At 51.7% G+C, this 15,303-nt stretch overlaps 1 protein-coding gene across 1 annotated transcript in view; it reads right to left on the bottom strand.

Annotated features, from left to right (window-relative positions):
- Positions 1–6,407: 6,407 nt before the first annotated feature.
- Epha10 (EPH receptor A10) overlaps positions 6,408–15,303 on the bottom strand; it is a 34,739-nt gene continuing 25,843 nt past the window's right edge. Inside the window, exons 9-17 of the mRNA XM_028885465.2 lie at positions 12,715–12,773; positions 12,472–12,597; positions 11,412–11,597; positions 10,701–10,762; positions 10,291–10,494; positions 9,874–10,023; positions 9,444–9,637; positions 8,936–9,091; positions 6,408–8,745 (exon numbers count right to left, since the gene is read on the bottom strand). Coding sequence (XP_028741298.1) covers positions 8,631–8,745; positions 8,936–9,091; positions 9,444–9,637; positions 9,874–10,023; positions 10,291–10,494; positions 10,701–10,762; positions 11,412–11,597; positions 12,472–12,597; positions 12,715–12,773 — 1,252 coding nt within the window. The 3' untranslated portion in view covers positions 6,408–8,630. The remainder of the gene's footprint in view (positions 8,746–8,935; positions 9,092–9,443; positions 9,638–9,873; positions 10,024–10,290; positions 10,495–10,700; positions 10,763–11,411; positions 11,598–12,471; positions 12,598–12,714; positions 12,774–15,303) is intronic.

The raw sequence follows: 15,303 nt of genomic DNA, 5'->3' as shown, positions 1-15,303 counted from the left end.
TTGACCGATTCAGATAAAAACTCCGTTATATAAATTAACAATGTCCAGTCCAGTAACATCTGATAAACTCAGACCAAAAAATTTTCATTACTTATCTTATTTAAAACAAGTAGTTCCTTTTTAAAAGTAGATTCCATAATCTCCCTTTCTATCTTATCATATCCATATTTTCTCTTTTTTCTTTTCATAATAGATTCAGTAGTCTACCTTTTGTCATTTTTATATCTTCCCCTTTTTCTTCAGTGTAGATTCAGTGATCTACCTATTTATCCTATTATTTCTTTATCTTTTTCCTCAGAGTAGATTCGATGATCTATCTCATATCTATTTTCTCTTTTTCTTTTTGCTTTCTAGGGGTGAAGATATCTTTAGGGAATCTTGAAAAGAAAATTTTGGGGTTAATCATCAAGTCCTGTATCATTTGTCCAGTTTCTGGATAATAAGAAAGTTCAGGGCTTGTTTCAAGTCCTTGTTTGAGTAGTCTGTCAGGCTGGATCATCTCAACTAGTCCTCTCGAAATTGTCCTGAACAGTTTGTAGTCCAAAGTCGATTTTTCCATGGTGTTAATTGGCTTAATGGCTTTATCATAGTCCATGTGGAATCATCGTTGTAGGATCCTGTCATCTTTTTGAAGATTTCAAAGTCACTGTTAGGCATGGTCATGGTTCCTGCAGACTTTTTTTTTTTTTTTTTTTTTTTTTTTTTTTTTTTTGTGCCTCCTCTGCGGTTTGGAGCAATCACAGTCTGATAAATGTCTGTCTCTCGGAACCATGAACATTCTTCCCTAGAACAGAAAATCTTCACAGCAATTTTTCCCCACCATTTGTCTTGCCAAACTTTTCCAAACTGACCTTTGCCGATGCTTTCTTGTAACACGATGGTCCTGGCAATTCTTCTCTGAATCAGCAGCAGTAAACCCTTCGTCCCAGGTAGCAGCATCACCGTAGTCACCAACACGATGAGAAGGAGCTGGCAATGTGGAGCAGTAGCCACTGCTTCCATGGTCCCACCACTGTTTGTGGTTCAGTCCGGGCCAAAGCTTCTCCCAAGCCTCCTAGGCCGGCCTCAAACTCGGGATCTTCCTGCCTCTGTCTCCTTCAGCAAATCCTACCGGCGTGCGCCACCACAACCACCTGAGTGTAGCTTGGGCCTGAGCTGGGGCTCACAAGGCCACAGGCAAACAGCTTTTTCATGAATTCGTAACACGAACGTTGGGCGCCAGATGTAGCATGAATCTTAAAAGTTCTTATCAATAAAATCAAACCCGAGGCAAGTTATCGGGGTCCATGCTGGTAGATCAGAGAGACAAACAAGCCACAGCTATCTCACCTTGCCAGTTGCTCAGCTGGTCCTGTTTCCTCAGACTAGAAGCTTCTGTGTCCTCATCCAATGGCTCTCAGCTGAACTGCTGCTAGAAGCTTAACCAGCCACATGCTTAACCAGCCCAAAATGCCTCTAGTTTCTGGTCCTCACGCCTTATATATCTTTTTGTTTTCTACCACCACTCCCTGGGATTAAAGGCTGGCTTTCTGGGATTAAAGGCGTGTCACCATGCTTGGCTATTTCCAATGTGGCCTTGAACTCACAGAGATCCAGAGGGATTTCTATCTCTGGGATGCTAGGATTAAAGGTGTGAGTGCCACCATTTTCTAGCCTTTGTATCTAGTGGCTGTCTGTTCTCTGACCCCAGATATTTTTATTAGAGTACACAATATTTTGGGGAACACAATACCCCCACAGCCTTCTGCTTCCAGCACTGGCAGCACAAACTCAGTTGAACAAGATGCACAGTGCATGCCGGGCGGTGGTGGCGCACACCTTTAATCCCAGTACTCGGGAGGCAGAGGCAGGCGGATGTCTGAGTTCGAGGCCAGCCTGGTCTACAAAGTGAGTTCCAGGAAAGACGCAAAGCTACACAGAGAAACCCTGTCTCAAAAAAAAAAAAAAAAAGATGCACAGTGCACAGTAGGTGTTCTGGCTACACTGTCCCTTCCTCCTAAAGAAGGGACTGGCTTGGAAGGTTGAGTTCCCCCATCCCAGTGTTTCAGAGAATGGGCTTGATAATGTCAAACAAAGTGCATCCTTGGTGTTTGGGTTAGTTTGGCAGTAATTTTTGCTTTTCTTTTGTATATGTCTGTACCACATGCATGCAGTGCCCTCAGATCCCCTGAGAGCAGAGTTACAGACAGTTGTGAGCTACCATGTGGGTGCTAGAAATTGAACCCCGGTCCTTTTGGAGAACAGCCAGTGCCCTTAATGACTGAGTCATCTCTCCAGTCCTTTGAATGACCCATTTTAAAAACAGGAAGATACCACAAAGAGTACTAGCCTCCAGAAGTAAAGCATGGTAGCCTAGACCAGTCAGCCAGCATGAGGTGTGGCTTCTAGTTCAAAGCCCCAGAGATGACATCTTCCTCTGACCTACTTCATCCCTCTGGACAATTTGTACCAGAGCTGCTGGGGTGGAAGGGCAGATGCACCGTGGCATCCTCCCTCAAGACCACGGGTACCAATAAAGAGCGGGTTCCTCCAAGTCCTCCAGGGGCCCTGGGATTTTGAGGAGCCCCTTACTGGATCCTACATGTCTTTCCTTGAGACTAGGCCACCCTGTGAAGTAGTTCATCAGTGAGAGAGTGGACACCAAGGCATTGTTCTTTGAAAGCCAGGCACAACCATTCTCTCAAGGTAATTAAAAGCCTATCTCCAAAAATAATAGGGAAATCCTATGTCACCACAGGGCTTCCATCTTCAGGGTGTTCCCAGGACCCCTGAAAAGCAAAGCAAATCTCTGTCACAATATACACCTAAATCTGCCTACCTTGTTACATGATGTGATGGTTGTTGGCCTACACCTAAAATTCAATGTAACACACACTCAAGGATTATAAGTAAGACAATTTACTAGGTGTGGTGGTACCAGAATGTGAGGATTGAAGGCAGGGGTATTAGGAGTTCAAGGTCATCCTCAGCTACATAGTGAATATGAGGCCATCCTAGACAAGGGAACCACCTTGGGGGGGGGGCTCAGTGAGGATAGTCACAATTGGGAAACAAGCTTGGTCTGGATTCTGGATTTTTCTTACATGAAACGGTCTTAGTCAAAACATTTCCCCTGCCCACACTTAACATGCTGTAGGCATCTTGAGGTCATCTATGAACCTAAATGGTTTCTGATTTCTCTCTGTTGCTCCATGAACTTCAGCTGGCAAAGGGGTACAGGCTGTGGTAGGCAGTGCAAAGGGGGAGAGGTCAGGAGGGGAGATGTGATCTGCAGAAATGCCAAGGTCAGGCCCTGCTTAACAAGTCAGTAAACTCACTTCTCTGTTTCCTCTGGGAGCATCTCCAGGCGGGTAGAGACTAGGCAAGGCACAGCCTCTGGAGCCCACAGTACCTAGAATTATGCCTCATTCTTTTTATATTTGGCTGTGCAGTAAGCAATGAGATCTTAGCTCCCAGTGCTGGCCGCTAGTAGGTATCTGGTACACACTGGCTGAACAGGAGGCTACTTCATAAAACCAGATCAGGCTTACTGCCCAGAGAAGACCGTTTCAACTCCCAGCCATATGCTGTATCTACTGGGGTATCACCTTGCCAGTAATAACCCTACATTGCAGGAGCACTTTGCTGCAATCTGTAAGATTCTTCAGCTCTGCCCCCCATCTTTCTCTTGTGACTTCACCCCTAAAATTAAGGTCATTGTTAGGAGCTGTATAATTCCCACTCAAACTCCTTTGTGGAAATCCTAACCCCAATGACTGAACGTGACTGTATTTGCAGATGACATCTTTGAAGAAATAATTAAGTTTAAATGAGGCTGTTGGGCTGGGCTGGTGTGGACCAGATGCAGAGAAACAGAAAATGGCCATGGTCAAACCCAGAGATGTTCCCCTCAGTCTGCAGAAGCAATGCAGACTTGATCTTGGCCTTGCAGCCCCAGAGCTGTGTGATAATAAGCATGTTATGTACAACACTCAGGGTGTAGCTCTTTGCTGTAGTGGCCTGGAGTAAGCATGTAGTCTAGTCACCAATGTCATCTCCCCTAACACCCCACCACTCAAAACTCGTACTTCCTGTGATGCCTGCATGCATGCCTGTGTGAGAGTGCCAGATCCCCTGGAACTGGAGTAACAGTTGTGAGCTGCCATGTGGGTGCTGGGAATTGAACTGGGTCATCTGGAAGAGTGGCCAGTGTTAGTGCTCTTAACCACCTAGCCTCTCCTTCCTAGTGCTCCTTGCAGTCTGGCTCCTGTGCCCCTCCATCCAAGCTGCCCTGTAATGCTGGATCTTCTCCAGGACTCCCCTCTACTCTCCGTGCTCCCTGGGTGGCCTCCCTCCCACGGTGGCTTCAACCTTCCTCGGTGTGGTTGCTGGTAGCCCTGTCGGGGGAACAGCAGGTGGCAATTGGGGCTCAGGGTGTCGGCCCACCTAAAGAAAAACTCTCTGATGAGTGTATCTTGTTTAAGCAAGGCTTACAAGGACACAGACCCCAGAATGAATGTCCTTGGCTTCTGTTGTGCCTTTACGTGCTGCTGCTACACTGCCTATATTGTAGTGTGTTTATCTCATGAATACATCCCCAGCTACTGGGCATTTATATCTGTGGATTGTCAGGAAGATGATCCCTCATTAAGATGTATAATTTTGATGAATAAAAATGAATACAAGGATATGCCACAGAGTCAGGGCCCATGAGTTCCCCATAAGGAGCTGCTTCTGATCACAGCTCAAATTAATGATTAACTGGGAGCCAGGATGGCTCAAATTCCTTTAATTTTATTGCTGAGCACCACTAGCTGATAGAAAGCTTCAAAATAGCTTTAAATTAGACCAGATGCCTTGCTAATGGTTTTTAAGATAAACATTCCCAGTAAAGCAATCTGTAAGGACATTACTGAGCTGTCTGGCTTAGGTCATAAAATAAAAAACAGCCCAATTATTACTAGCTGGCAAGTGATTAATTCCTTGCACCCATTCCTGACCTCAATTTGTGCAATTTTGACTAGTCAGGGCTACAGAAATTAATTTGACTCTGTAGCCTCAAAATAAGGGCTACAGGTTTTCTTGGATAGTCAGGAATCACACACGGGACAAAAAGTACATTTTAAGATTTAAGTAAGCGTCACAGTATCATGGAAAGTGCCAGCTAAGCTGATACTAAAAGAATGTGGTACCTGAGCATGAACTAGAGAATCTACGACACTCTTCGCTTCTCTTTGTCCAACACTCACCAGGCAAATTGGAAATTTAAAGAGAATTCAGAATTTATGATTCCTGATGACAGAATGTTAGTTAAAAAATGTTTACATGGTTGTGAGTTAGTTTAATTTGCCTACTTGAAAGAATGCAGGGGCAAACTGGGTGGTAGTGGCTCAGACCTCACGATCTCAGTGAGTTCAAGGCCAGTCTGGTCTACAGAGCAAGTTCCAGGACAGCTTCCAAAGCTGCACAGAGAAGCCCTGTCTCAGAAGAGAAAAAAAGAATGCAGAAGCAAAAGGGTGAAGCAGCTACACACTCACATTGGTCACAAGTACACAGTTTCCTCATTTTCTTGGACTCTTCAGCAGTTTAGGTTTATGATTCCTTTAACATTCCTTTTAAGATTACCTCTCAAGATAGATAATAAAGTAATTGATTCTTTCTTTGTAACTACAATTTACAGCCTGTCGATAAAAGGGTTGGCTGAGAAAATAAGCTCATTGCTTGCTCATGACAGGCTACGTAGATATGTTGCATGAGAGTTGTTGGGATGGCTCTGTTTTCAGCCATGTCTTTACCTATGGAATGCAACCTTCTGTGACTCTAACAGTGCCTGAAAGATTTTGTTGGGATATATAAGCAGTGTGGTAGAGGGGGGAGGGGAGAATAAAAAAAAAAGAAACCATCAAGAGAGTGTGTGAGTGTCCTCATTTTCCCTAACTCCTCAGAAGAGTTTTAGCTTCACTGACACTGTGGAACTCCCTTTGAGCTCTGTGTGCTGCCTTGCAGGCTGGACCGCCAAGGCCACATTAGTGAGGCGATGATGACCCCAGAGGTCAGTCTCTAGCTCACATCTATGCTCCAAGGTCCAGACCTAGATATCCACCCGTGTCTAAACAGTCTTCAGGCATCTCACACGAGCATCCCAAATCCAGCTGTTGGTCATTTCCTGTCCCCAGCTCCACATCTGCGCAGGTACCACATCCTCCAGCACACATAACTTCCTTGCTTGACTGGTTTTTGTGATACAGTCTCGTGTGACACCCAGTGTGTCCCATGTGCCCCTGGCCCTTGTCCAGTCCCATTTCCTGTGTCTCCACTCGACTGTGGCATTCTTCATAGCAGAAGGATCTCAGACGAATGCATACTCGGGGTCTGTATGCAGAATCTCCACCCACGACTGCTCAGTGGTTTAACAATGCCACACAGAAGGACCATAACACAGACAAGTTTTTATTACTTTGTACTGCATATAGAACCCAAGAAATATAAAAAGCATCTCCAGAGCTCCTCAAAGGAGCCTCCACCCACACCCAGCCCCTCCCTCCCCGGGTGGGTGCAGACAGCGCAATATGGGTTCCAGGCCACCTCTCTCTGTCCAGCAAACAAGCTCTATGTATAAAAATAGATCTGTGGAGGGTCCCCAGCGACCTAGCACCCTGTATCATGCTGGTGCCTGTGCAGGGCTGAGGCCTGGGACCTTCTCAGGATTCTAGGACCTCACTCCTCATCAGAGGGGAGGTCTACCCTGGACACCGAAGTCTTGCCAACACAACCAGGGACCCCTCTGCCGACAACTGGGGAGGGGAGGAGTTTGACCTTGAGAATGACTGATGTGGCTGGAGATGGGGACGAGGTTCTGATCACCCAAGCCAGGGCACTGGTCCCCAGGAGCCTGGGATGTTGGGCCAGTTTTCCCTGGAGGGGGAATGAAGGAAGAGCCTGTGGGGGGGCCTATCAGTTCCCCCAGGTCTGTCAAAGGTGGGTGCAGTAGCCCAGTCTACCCTAGCAGTCACTGAGCTCAGGCAGGTGTCCAGGGAGCAGAGAGCCAGAAATGGGGCAGGCTCTGACGAGAGAAGAGCTGCTGCTGGCAGATCAAGGCCAAAGGCACTGCTGAGAGTCACTGACCCCCCTATGGGGTACTCTCCAAAGATGCTGTGGCTTCCGGCCCCCAGACTCTCTGCTAGAGATCCTTGCTTGGATTCTGAGCCTGCTGGTAACTCCAACCACCCTACAGAGAGAACGCTCTGCCCCTCAAGACCTTATTCAGTTCTGACTTAGGCTAAGAAGCCTTCTGGACACCCCTTGACACATACATGTCAACAGTCCACCTGGCCATCCTCCCTGTCCCCCATCGGCTCCTAGTCTAATCCCTCCAATGGTACACTGTATTCTGTCTGCCTCTTTGCACTCCCACTTGCTGGCCCAGCCCATGCTGCCCCTCTTCCTTACCACAGCAGAAACAGAGCAGGGAGCCATCAGGAATGATGTAGAAAAATTTGTTCCTGTTCACATCCAGCAGCCTCTCTGCCCTCCCAAGATAGTCTTGGTCTCAAGTTCTCACAGCTGCCAGGGCCCTTGCAGATAGGTCAGGTAGCACCACACTCCTTCAAGGGCTCTGGACAGCACACACACACACACACACACACACACACACACACACACACACACTCCACAGAGGAAGCATGGCATGTGGGGGCAGAGCAGCCTGAAGGGACTCACCCAGCGAGGAGTCGCTGGGCTGCCCAGGGAACAGTGCTGGTGCCATGGGGAACGGCAAGCTCTCTCCAGAGTCAGCCTTCTCCTGGATTTCGGTCTGGCATCAAACCCTGGCTCTGAGATCATAAGCTCTGACTTCCCCATCTATAAGGTGCGGTTGAACCAGACTGTCAAAACCACTGCCTCCTCAGTCTCTTCCCTCCTCTCTCCACTCTCCAGAATGCAGAGCAACACCTTCCCCACTCCCCTGAGGCTCCTCTGACTCAGTTCCCAAACAAATGAGACAGCCAGGCCTGGGGGAGCCCCAGGACCTTGTGTGCCCTAGTAGGAACCTGGCCCTCACCCTGACCTGCTAACCCAAGGCAGGAAGCCATCAGCTCTGAAGTCTCCGCCTGGGGGGTCCAGTCCCTGAGCTCAGCACCACTTTCCTGCTTGGGCCTTGGGACCAGGGTTCAGACAGACCTAGCCAAGGCATAGGAATTAAGGGACACCATCCACTAGCCCAGGGTCCCATACTCAGGTGACCAGGCAGCTGTGGCCTCTGCTACAACCAGTGGGTCTCTCTCAGGGACCCTTACTGCCTGACAGGCTAAAAGCTCTCTGAGGAAATAAGATGCCCACTGATTAGGCCCAACCCCCAGTGAGCGTGGAAGACCAAGGGGCCTGAGGCAAGACAACTGAAATTGACTGTCTTCCCCCATCCAGCTTTGCCCTTGACACCCTAACCTTCTTCCTGCTGTTATCTCTGGGGTCCTCTCCAGGGATCTGAACCTCTTTTGTAGGACCACTAGGTCAGCAAGGCGTGGAGAGGAGATATGAAATGGGGGGGATAACGTGGTACCAACCCGCTCAGGGCCCACTAAGAGTAAGAGAGCGCTCGCTCCTCCCACCCACGGCGGGTGTAGCTTGCAGGTCCTTGGGCAGGATTGAGGTGCTCACACCTGTACCCCCTGGCCCTGGAGCTGCAGCACTCGAGTCTGCAGGGCGCTGATCCCACTCAGGAGGGCTTCTCGATGCTCGGCGGAAGAGATACCCAGGCTCCCCAGGTCTCTGCAATGAGGGACAGTCGTATGAGGCTGACTCGATCCCTCTCCTACTTCCCCGAGGGAGCCAACCCTCTCCTATCCCTTCTCTGGACAGGGAAAGGCCCAGAACCAGGACAGCTAGGGCCTTCCCATCTAGGTTAGAGCTCTCTTGGGTTCCCTGAACCCTGTCCTTGACCTTGGCTCCTTAGACTCACTGGGCGGTCATCTCAGCCACAGCCTCCAGGCTTCCGTAGCCAGCTGCAGAGAAGTTGTCCTTGTAGCGGCCCAGGTCCAGGGCCTCCAGCCAGGCACCCACAGAGCCGAAGGAGGGAAAGGTGGAGAAGGCACGGTCTGCCAGAGGGGTGGGAGATCTGGGGAGCAGAGAGGCCACAGTCAGTCGACAACCAGGGTGTGCCACCAGACCCAGTCACTCTCTTGAGAAGCAAGAAAGGACAAGGGAAGAGAGTAAGGTGACCACACCTAGGGCTTAGTGCGCCTCACATGGGCACACAAAAGGCCCTGGAGAAATGGGTCAGGACACTCAAGCAAGTAGGGAGCCAGCCAACTAAAAGGCAAAATCCAGGACATAACTGCCATGAAGTGAGATGTGCCTGAAGCAGGTGGGGATGTCAGATCTGTCTGGACAATGGACACTGGGAGAATACTGGCAGACAAGTGAGACTTTGGCCGACTGACCTGGCTTGGGGGTTGGTGAGGATGTACCTGAGGCAGGTGTTCGCGGCACACTTGGAGGGCTCTGGCTCCTGCCCCATCTTGCTCAGGATGCTGTGGATCTGGGAGAACCTGGGCCGCTCACCCGGGTCCTTCTGCCAGCAGTCAAGCATCAGCCGGTGCAGCGGGGAGGGACAGTTCCTGGGGGGTGGCAGCCGGAAGCCATCCTCCACAGCCTTGATCACCTGGACTCCAGGGGCGGGGAGGAGACAGGATACTTCAGACGGCCCAACACACACACACACACACACACACGCACACACACCACCACCACCACCACCACCACCACCACCACCACCACCACCATTATCATCATTCCAAGGAGGACTCTAGGCAGGATGGGAATAGAAGAGAGGTCTGGAGCTAAGAGGCCAAGGATCAATAGGCAGAGGTCAGGAAGCTGGAGCCGTGGGTCACTTACGTCTTGTCCAGACATGTCCCAGTAGGGCCGCTCCCCAAAGGCCATCACCTCCCACATGACAATGCCAAAGCTCCACACGTCACTAGCAGAGCTGAAGTGGCCAAACTGAAGCGTCTCAGGAGCTGCCCAGAGTGCTGGGCTCCGTCCACTCTATGGGTGGGTGAGCAAGGCAGGGCAGGAAAGCACTGAGTCACCAGCACCCACGTCCCAGTCCCACATGTCTTCCCCCACCCCTTTCACATCTGAGGAAGCAGGCCCAGCTGACATGGGGATGGTACCATCAAAGGGGAGGGACCGGGCAGGGAAGGACCACCAGCGTCAGGGAAGAAGGCAGAGCAGAGACATGGAGACCACGGGGCTGCTGGGTGTGGCCAGCAGGAGAAGCAGCAGGTGGAACCAGAGAAGGGAACCCCTTACCATGGTGGTGTAGACAGCTTCTGCTCGGTCCCGGGGACCCCGCCCGAAGCCTGAGATCTTACAGATGAGGCCACTGCTGACGAGCACCCGGCGGGCTGCCAGACCCCGGTGCACATAGCCCATCTCTGACAGATACTTCATGGCCGATGCCAGCCCCGGCAGCAGACCCATCAACTGCGCCGCCATCAGCTCCCCCTCGTGATGCTGTGGGATGGGTGAGGACTGAAGCCAGGGCCCCACACTCAGATCACCCAGGAAGCCACTAAGTCCCTCTGGGACTCAGGGTACCACGAGCAGCAGGTCAGCCTGCCCAGTGGGAACAATGCCAAATCCCAAGCCCCAAGAGAAAAGGGAGGAGACAAGAAAAATAGGACATTGGTACTCTCCCACCCAGGGCTCCAAGCACTCACCCTGAGGAAGTCATCAAGGGCCCCAAGGTTCATGTACTCCGTGACAATCATCAAGGGGTTTCCTGTGCCAGGGAGAGAGACACACAAAGTTGCTGGCTCTACCCATGCACACACTTCCTCCCACCAGCTCCACCTCAGCCAAGACAGCCAAAAGCAAAGCCAAGTTTTCTAATCTTGCCACCAGCCCATTAGTCCCACGTACTCAGCCCTACCACCCATTCTGGCGCTGAGGTACCAAAAAGTCAACTGAGCCGGGCGGTGGTGGCTCGCGCCTTTAATCCCAGCACTCGGGAGGCAGAGGCAGGCGGATCTCTGTGAGTTCAAGGCCAGCCTGGTCTACAGAGTGAGATCCAGGACAGACTCCAAAGCTACACAGAGAAACCCTGTCTCGAACACTCCGGTCCCTAAAACAAAAAGTCAACTGTCCATCATGGGACAGAGGCTCAAGTCAGAGCTGCAGGGAGTCAGCTGAGAAAAATCAGTCAAGGAGAAAGTGATCCACTCCCCAGACGTCACTGGCAAATTGGAAAGGTCATTCTGGGTCAGCATGGCCACTCCGAGGGAGGGGCCACTCTGAGGGAGGGGCCACTCTGAGTCACCGAAGAGAAAGGGAGCTAGTGAACTAAGGTTGTGTCTGAGCCCACTCCATAGCCTGGAAGGGGAGCCCACCCAGTACCCGGCTAAGTCGGGGATGTGCGGTGTCTGGCCTACCTCGGGTGACCACCCCTTCCAGCCGCACAATATGGCTGTGGTCAAACTGCCCCAGGGTGAGGGCCTCAGCCAGGAAGCTGAGCCTCTGGGAGTCGGAGCACCCATCCCTCAGAGTGTGGACGGCCACAGGCAGCTCCTGGCGACCGGGCAGCTGCAGGCAGCCACAGCACAGGTCCCCAAATCGCCCTGCGAAGAAACAGCACCTCAGCGGACTCCCGACAGCAAATGGGGGTAGGCTGAACCAAGGAGAAGGGGACTCTGGGTCGTGGGTCATCTCTAGCTCGCTGCGGGAAGTTCCAGAGTTCGAATCCTAGCGTCCTGAGTACCAGGAGTGTCACCTTGGGCTTCATCTCTTTCCTCTTGGCCCAGAGACACGTGCCTGCCCATCAAAGGTCTTTGAACCCCACAAAGTCAAGGGCCGATGACATGACGATGAGATCTATGATGAGATCTATTCTGCCCTACAGCTCCTTCCTGACTCCTGTTGTGAAGGTTCCAGGGCGAGGCCTGTTTCTTGGAGCAAAAGCAATTGACAGTTGTGAACCATCAAAAGGAGGTGGACGCTCAGAACCAGCAAGGCCCTGCCCTGAGCCTGCGGAGTTCCCACAGCAACCCACTGAGTAGCGGATACCACGCCCCTTTGGGGGGGGGTGAGAAACTGAGGCCCAGAGAGCAACTGAGGATGAGCCCCTAGTGGCTCAGCTAATCAGGTGTGTTTCTGACTCGCCCTTTCCCGCTGTCCCATAAAAGCCTGGGACTAAACTGAGAGGCTCTCTCTCTCGGGAGGCTGTCTGGGAAAGGTCCTGAAGGCAGGTGTCCCAGGGTGACCTAGGGAGCAGAGGAAAGAGGGCGCGGTACTTTCTGGGAAGGGGTACCCTCGATGCAGAGGCGGGGCTCCCGGCCATGGGGTGGGGACTGGAAGGGGGGAGGACACTGGCTGAAAAGAGGTGGGGCTAGCGGAGACGCAGGGCTTTCCCCAGTGGGTGTTGCCTGGTGGGTGGGGTTTATCCAGTGGGCGGAGCTCCCTGATGAATCCAGACTTCTAGGGTCCAGGGCTTGCCTGCTCCCAAGCTCTTCTCCAGGGTGACGCTTTTGGCATCAAGCTCCTTGGCGAACAGATGCACAGCCTGCAGCGGGTCCCCGCAGCTCTGGGGATCCAGAAACGTGCGGCGTGTCGGAACTTTGACTGAGAACACGGAGAGAGAAAGAGAGGTTGAGGAAAGGAGTCTCGTCGCGGCGGTAACAGGAAGTGGCGGCTGGGAAGGGGTCGAAGGCGGAGGAGTGGGCGGCACAGACAACTCACAGTGGAAATACAGTTCCTCCTCGTCGTGGGCGTCCCCGCTTCCTTTGCCATCGCAGGGCCTGTGGGGACGCAGAGGCATCCTTTCATCAGGCGACCCCAGCCCTTCCCACTTCACCAGCGCCCAGGACAGCACCTCTTGGTCCCTTCAGAAAGAAAAGCTCTGTGCCCCTTCTGGGGAGGGACTTCTCGTCCTGCTGGCTGGGGGGCTTCTTTCCGTTTTTTAAATTTATTTTCAGACTTATTCTTTTATTTATACAATATGTGTTGTGTCACTCGGAGGGCAGGTTGCAAAGGTTGGTTCTCTCCCTCCACCTTTGTGGCTGCTTGCCATCAGCTTCATGGCAAGTGGCCTTACCCACGAAGCCATCTTTTTGGTTTGGTTTGGTTTTTCAAGACAGGGTTTCTCTGTGTAGTTCCTGCTGTCCTGGAACTCGCTCGGTAGACCAGGCTGGCCTACAGAGATCCACCTGCCTCTGCCTCCTGAGTGCTGAGATTAAAGGTGTGAGCTGCCATGCCCAGCTCACTCAGCCAGCTTACAACCAGCTTTCTTTAAAAAAAATGTAATCTTTTAAAAATTGCTTCTCTCTCTCTCTCTCTCTCTCTCTCTCTCTCTCTCTCTCTCTCTCTCTGTGTGTGTGTGTGTGTGTGTGTGTGTGTGTGTGTGCACATACACATGCTATGATCGGCACTCCTGTGGAGATCAGAGGACAACTTGAGGGAATAGCTTCTCTCCTTCCATCATGTGGGTCCCAGGGATGGAACTCGGTCACCAGACTTCATGGCAGGCTATTACTCACTGAGCCACCCCCACGGAAGGTTCTCTTCTCTTCCTCCCTCCCTCCCCTTCTTTCTGCACCTTTTGCTGCCTCAGTTGCTTCTCTGTGGTTCGCTGTCCAACAGCCTCCTCCCCTCAGCAGCCTCCTCCCCTCAGCAGCCTCCTCCCCTCAGCAGCCTCCTCCCCTCAGCAGCCTCCTCCGCTCATCCCGAGGACAGCCCTAAGCCCAGAGCTCTGGCCTTTCAATTCCGTCACTATTCCTGCTGTGTCTGCTTTGAGACAAACTCCAGAGGTGTAAGAAATAAGAATGCTAGCCAGGCGGTGGTGGCGCACGCCTTTAATCCCAGCACTCGGGAGGCAGAGCCAGGCGGATCTCTGTAAGTTCGAGGCCAGCCTGGGCTACCAAGTGAGCTCCAAGAAAGGCGCAAAGCTACACAGAGAAACCCTGTCTCGAAAAACCAAAAAAAAAAAAAAAAAAAAAAAAAAATAAGAATGCTTATGAGGCAGGCGGGGTTTCTAGCCTTCTCCAGGGGACATTGAGGGGCCAGCGATGATGCTAGAGAGTAGGGCGGCAGACATGGCTGACAGAGTAAGTGACAAGTAGGCAGGCCCAAGTAGAACGGTGTTATGTACCTGATGGTACAGCATTCCCAAAGGGAATGGCGGAGGGCTGTGAGAGAGCAGAGGCAATGCTTGGCTGACCAGAATTAGCCATAGAGGTTTTGGAAGACCCAGCTAGGGGGGCACAGGAAGTAGTAGGGAGGGGCTTAAAAAGATGTAAGGTCTTTTCGATTTGGAAGTGTAGAGAGGCAGGGTCAACTGATTGTTCCTCCATTGTCTTCGGCTCTATCAGGGTTTAGCCCAATATCTGACTCCCAAGTTTTATCTAATAATAGAACAATACAAGTAATCATTTCAACTATGAAGCAAAGTCTATATGAAAATGTTAGAGTCAGGGCCGGGGAGACAGCTCAGTCCTCTTCCAGAGGACCAGTGTTCAGTTCCCAGGACCCACATTAGGTGGCTCACACTGCCTGTAGCTCCAAAGGATCTGATGTCCTCTTCTGATCTCGAAGGGCGTGTGCACACATATACCCGCGCCGCGCGCCGCGCGCGCGCGCGCACACACACACACACACACACACACACACACACACACGCCCGCGTGCGCCATCACTCTCACAATACACACAAATAAAAATAAGACTTTAAAAAGGAAACCTTGTAATTACGTTACTTAGTGTGGTAATCTGCTCCCTGGCTCTCCTCACTGAAGGACAGTTGGACATGGAGTCTGCAGCTGTCTCCCCGGCCTGGCTCAGTGCACGGTTTCTGTGCCTGCCTCCCCAGCCCCATAAAGCTGGGATGAGACGTCCCCTGTGTCTGCCCATCCCTGCTTTTCCAACAGGCCCAGAGCATGGACCTAAAGTTAAGCTCCATGAGGAAGGAGTCTCCTAAACTTGTCCTACCACTTTGTTTTTTTGTTTTGTTTTGTTTTTTTGAGACAGCCACTGTCCCTCTGGCTCACAGGTGGCTCAGACTATCGAGAAGTGGCCCCCCAGCCAGCCCACTTTTCCCCTGCACCCCACTCCAACCCACTAGCTCTGCCTACCACAGCCCCAGACTGCGGCTGCCAGGGGCCTCTGGGCATAGCAGGATGGCCCTGGGAAGGGCGGGGAATACACATGGCTGAAGCCTCTGCTTTGTCCAAAGGGAATGGAATTTTTTTTTTTTTTCAGCCAGACCCGACCAGGCTCCAGATCTGTCTCCCCTATGCTTTCTCTGCCTGCAAGCTTCTTTGCGGGGAGGGCCAT

This window comes from Peromyscus leucopus, chromosome 2 (assembly GCF_004664715.2).
Source record: "Peromyscus leucopus breed LL Stock chromosome 2, UCI_PerLeu_2.1, whole genome shotgun sequence".
Lineage (NCBI taxonomy): Eukaryota > Metazoa > Chordata > Mammalia > Rodentia > Cricetidae > Peromyscus > Peromyscus leucopus.
Note: the sequence above shows the minus strand (reverse complement) of the source record. Positions and strands in the feature narration are given on the sequence as shown.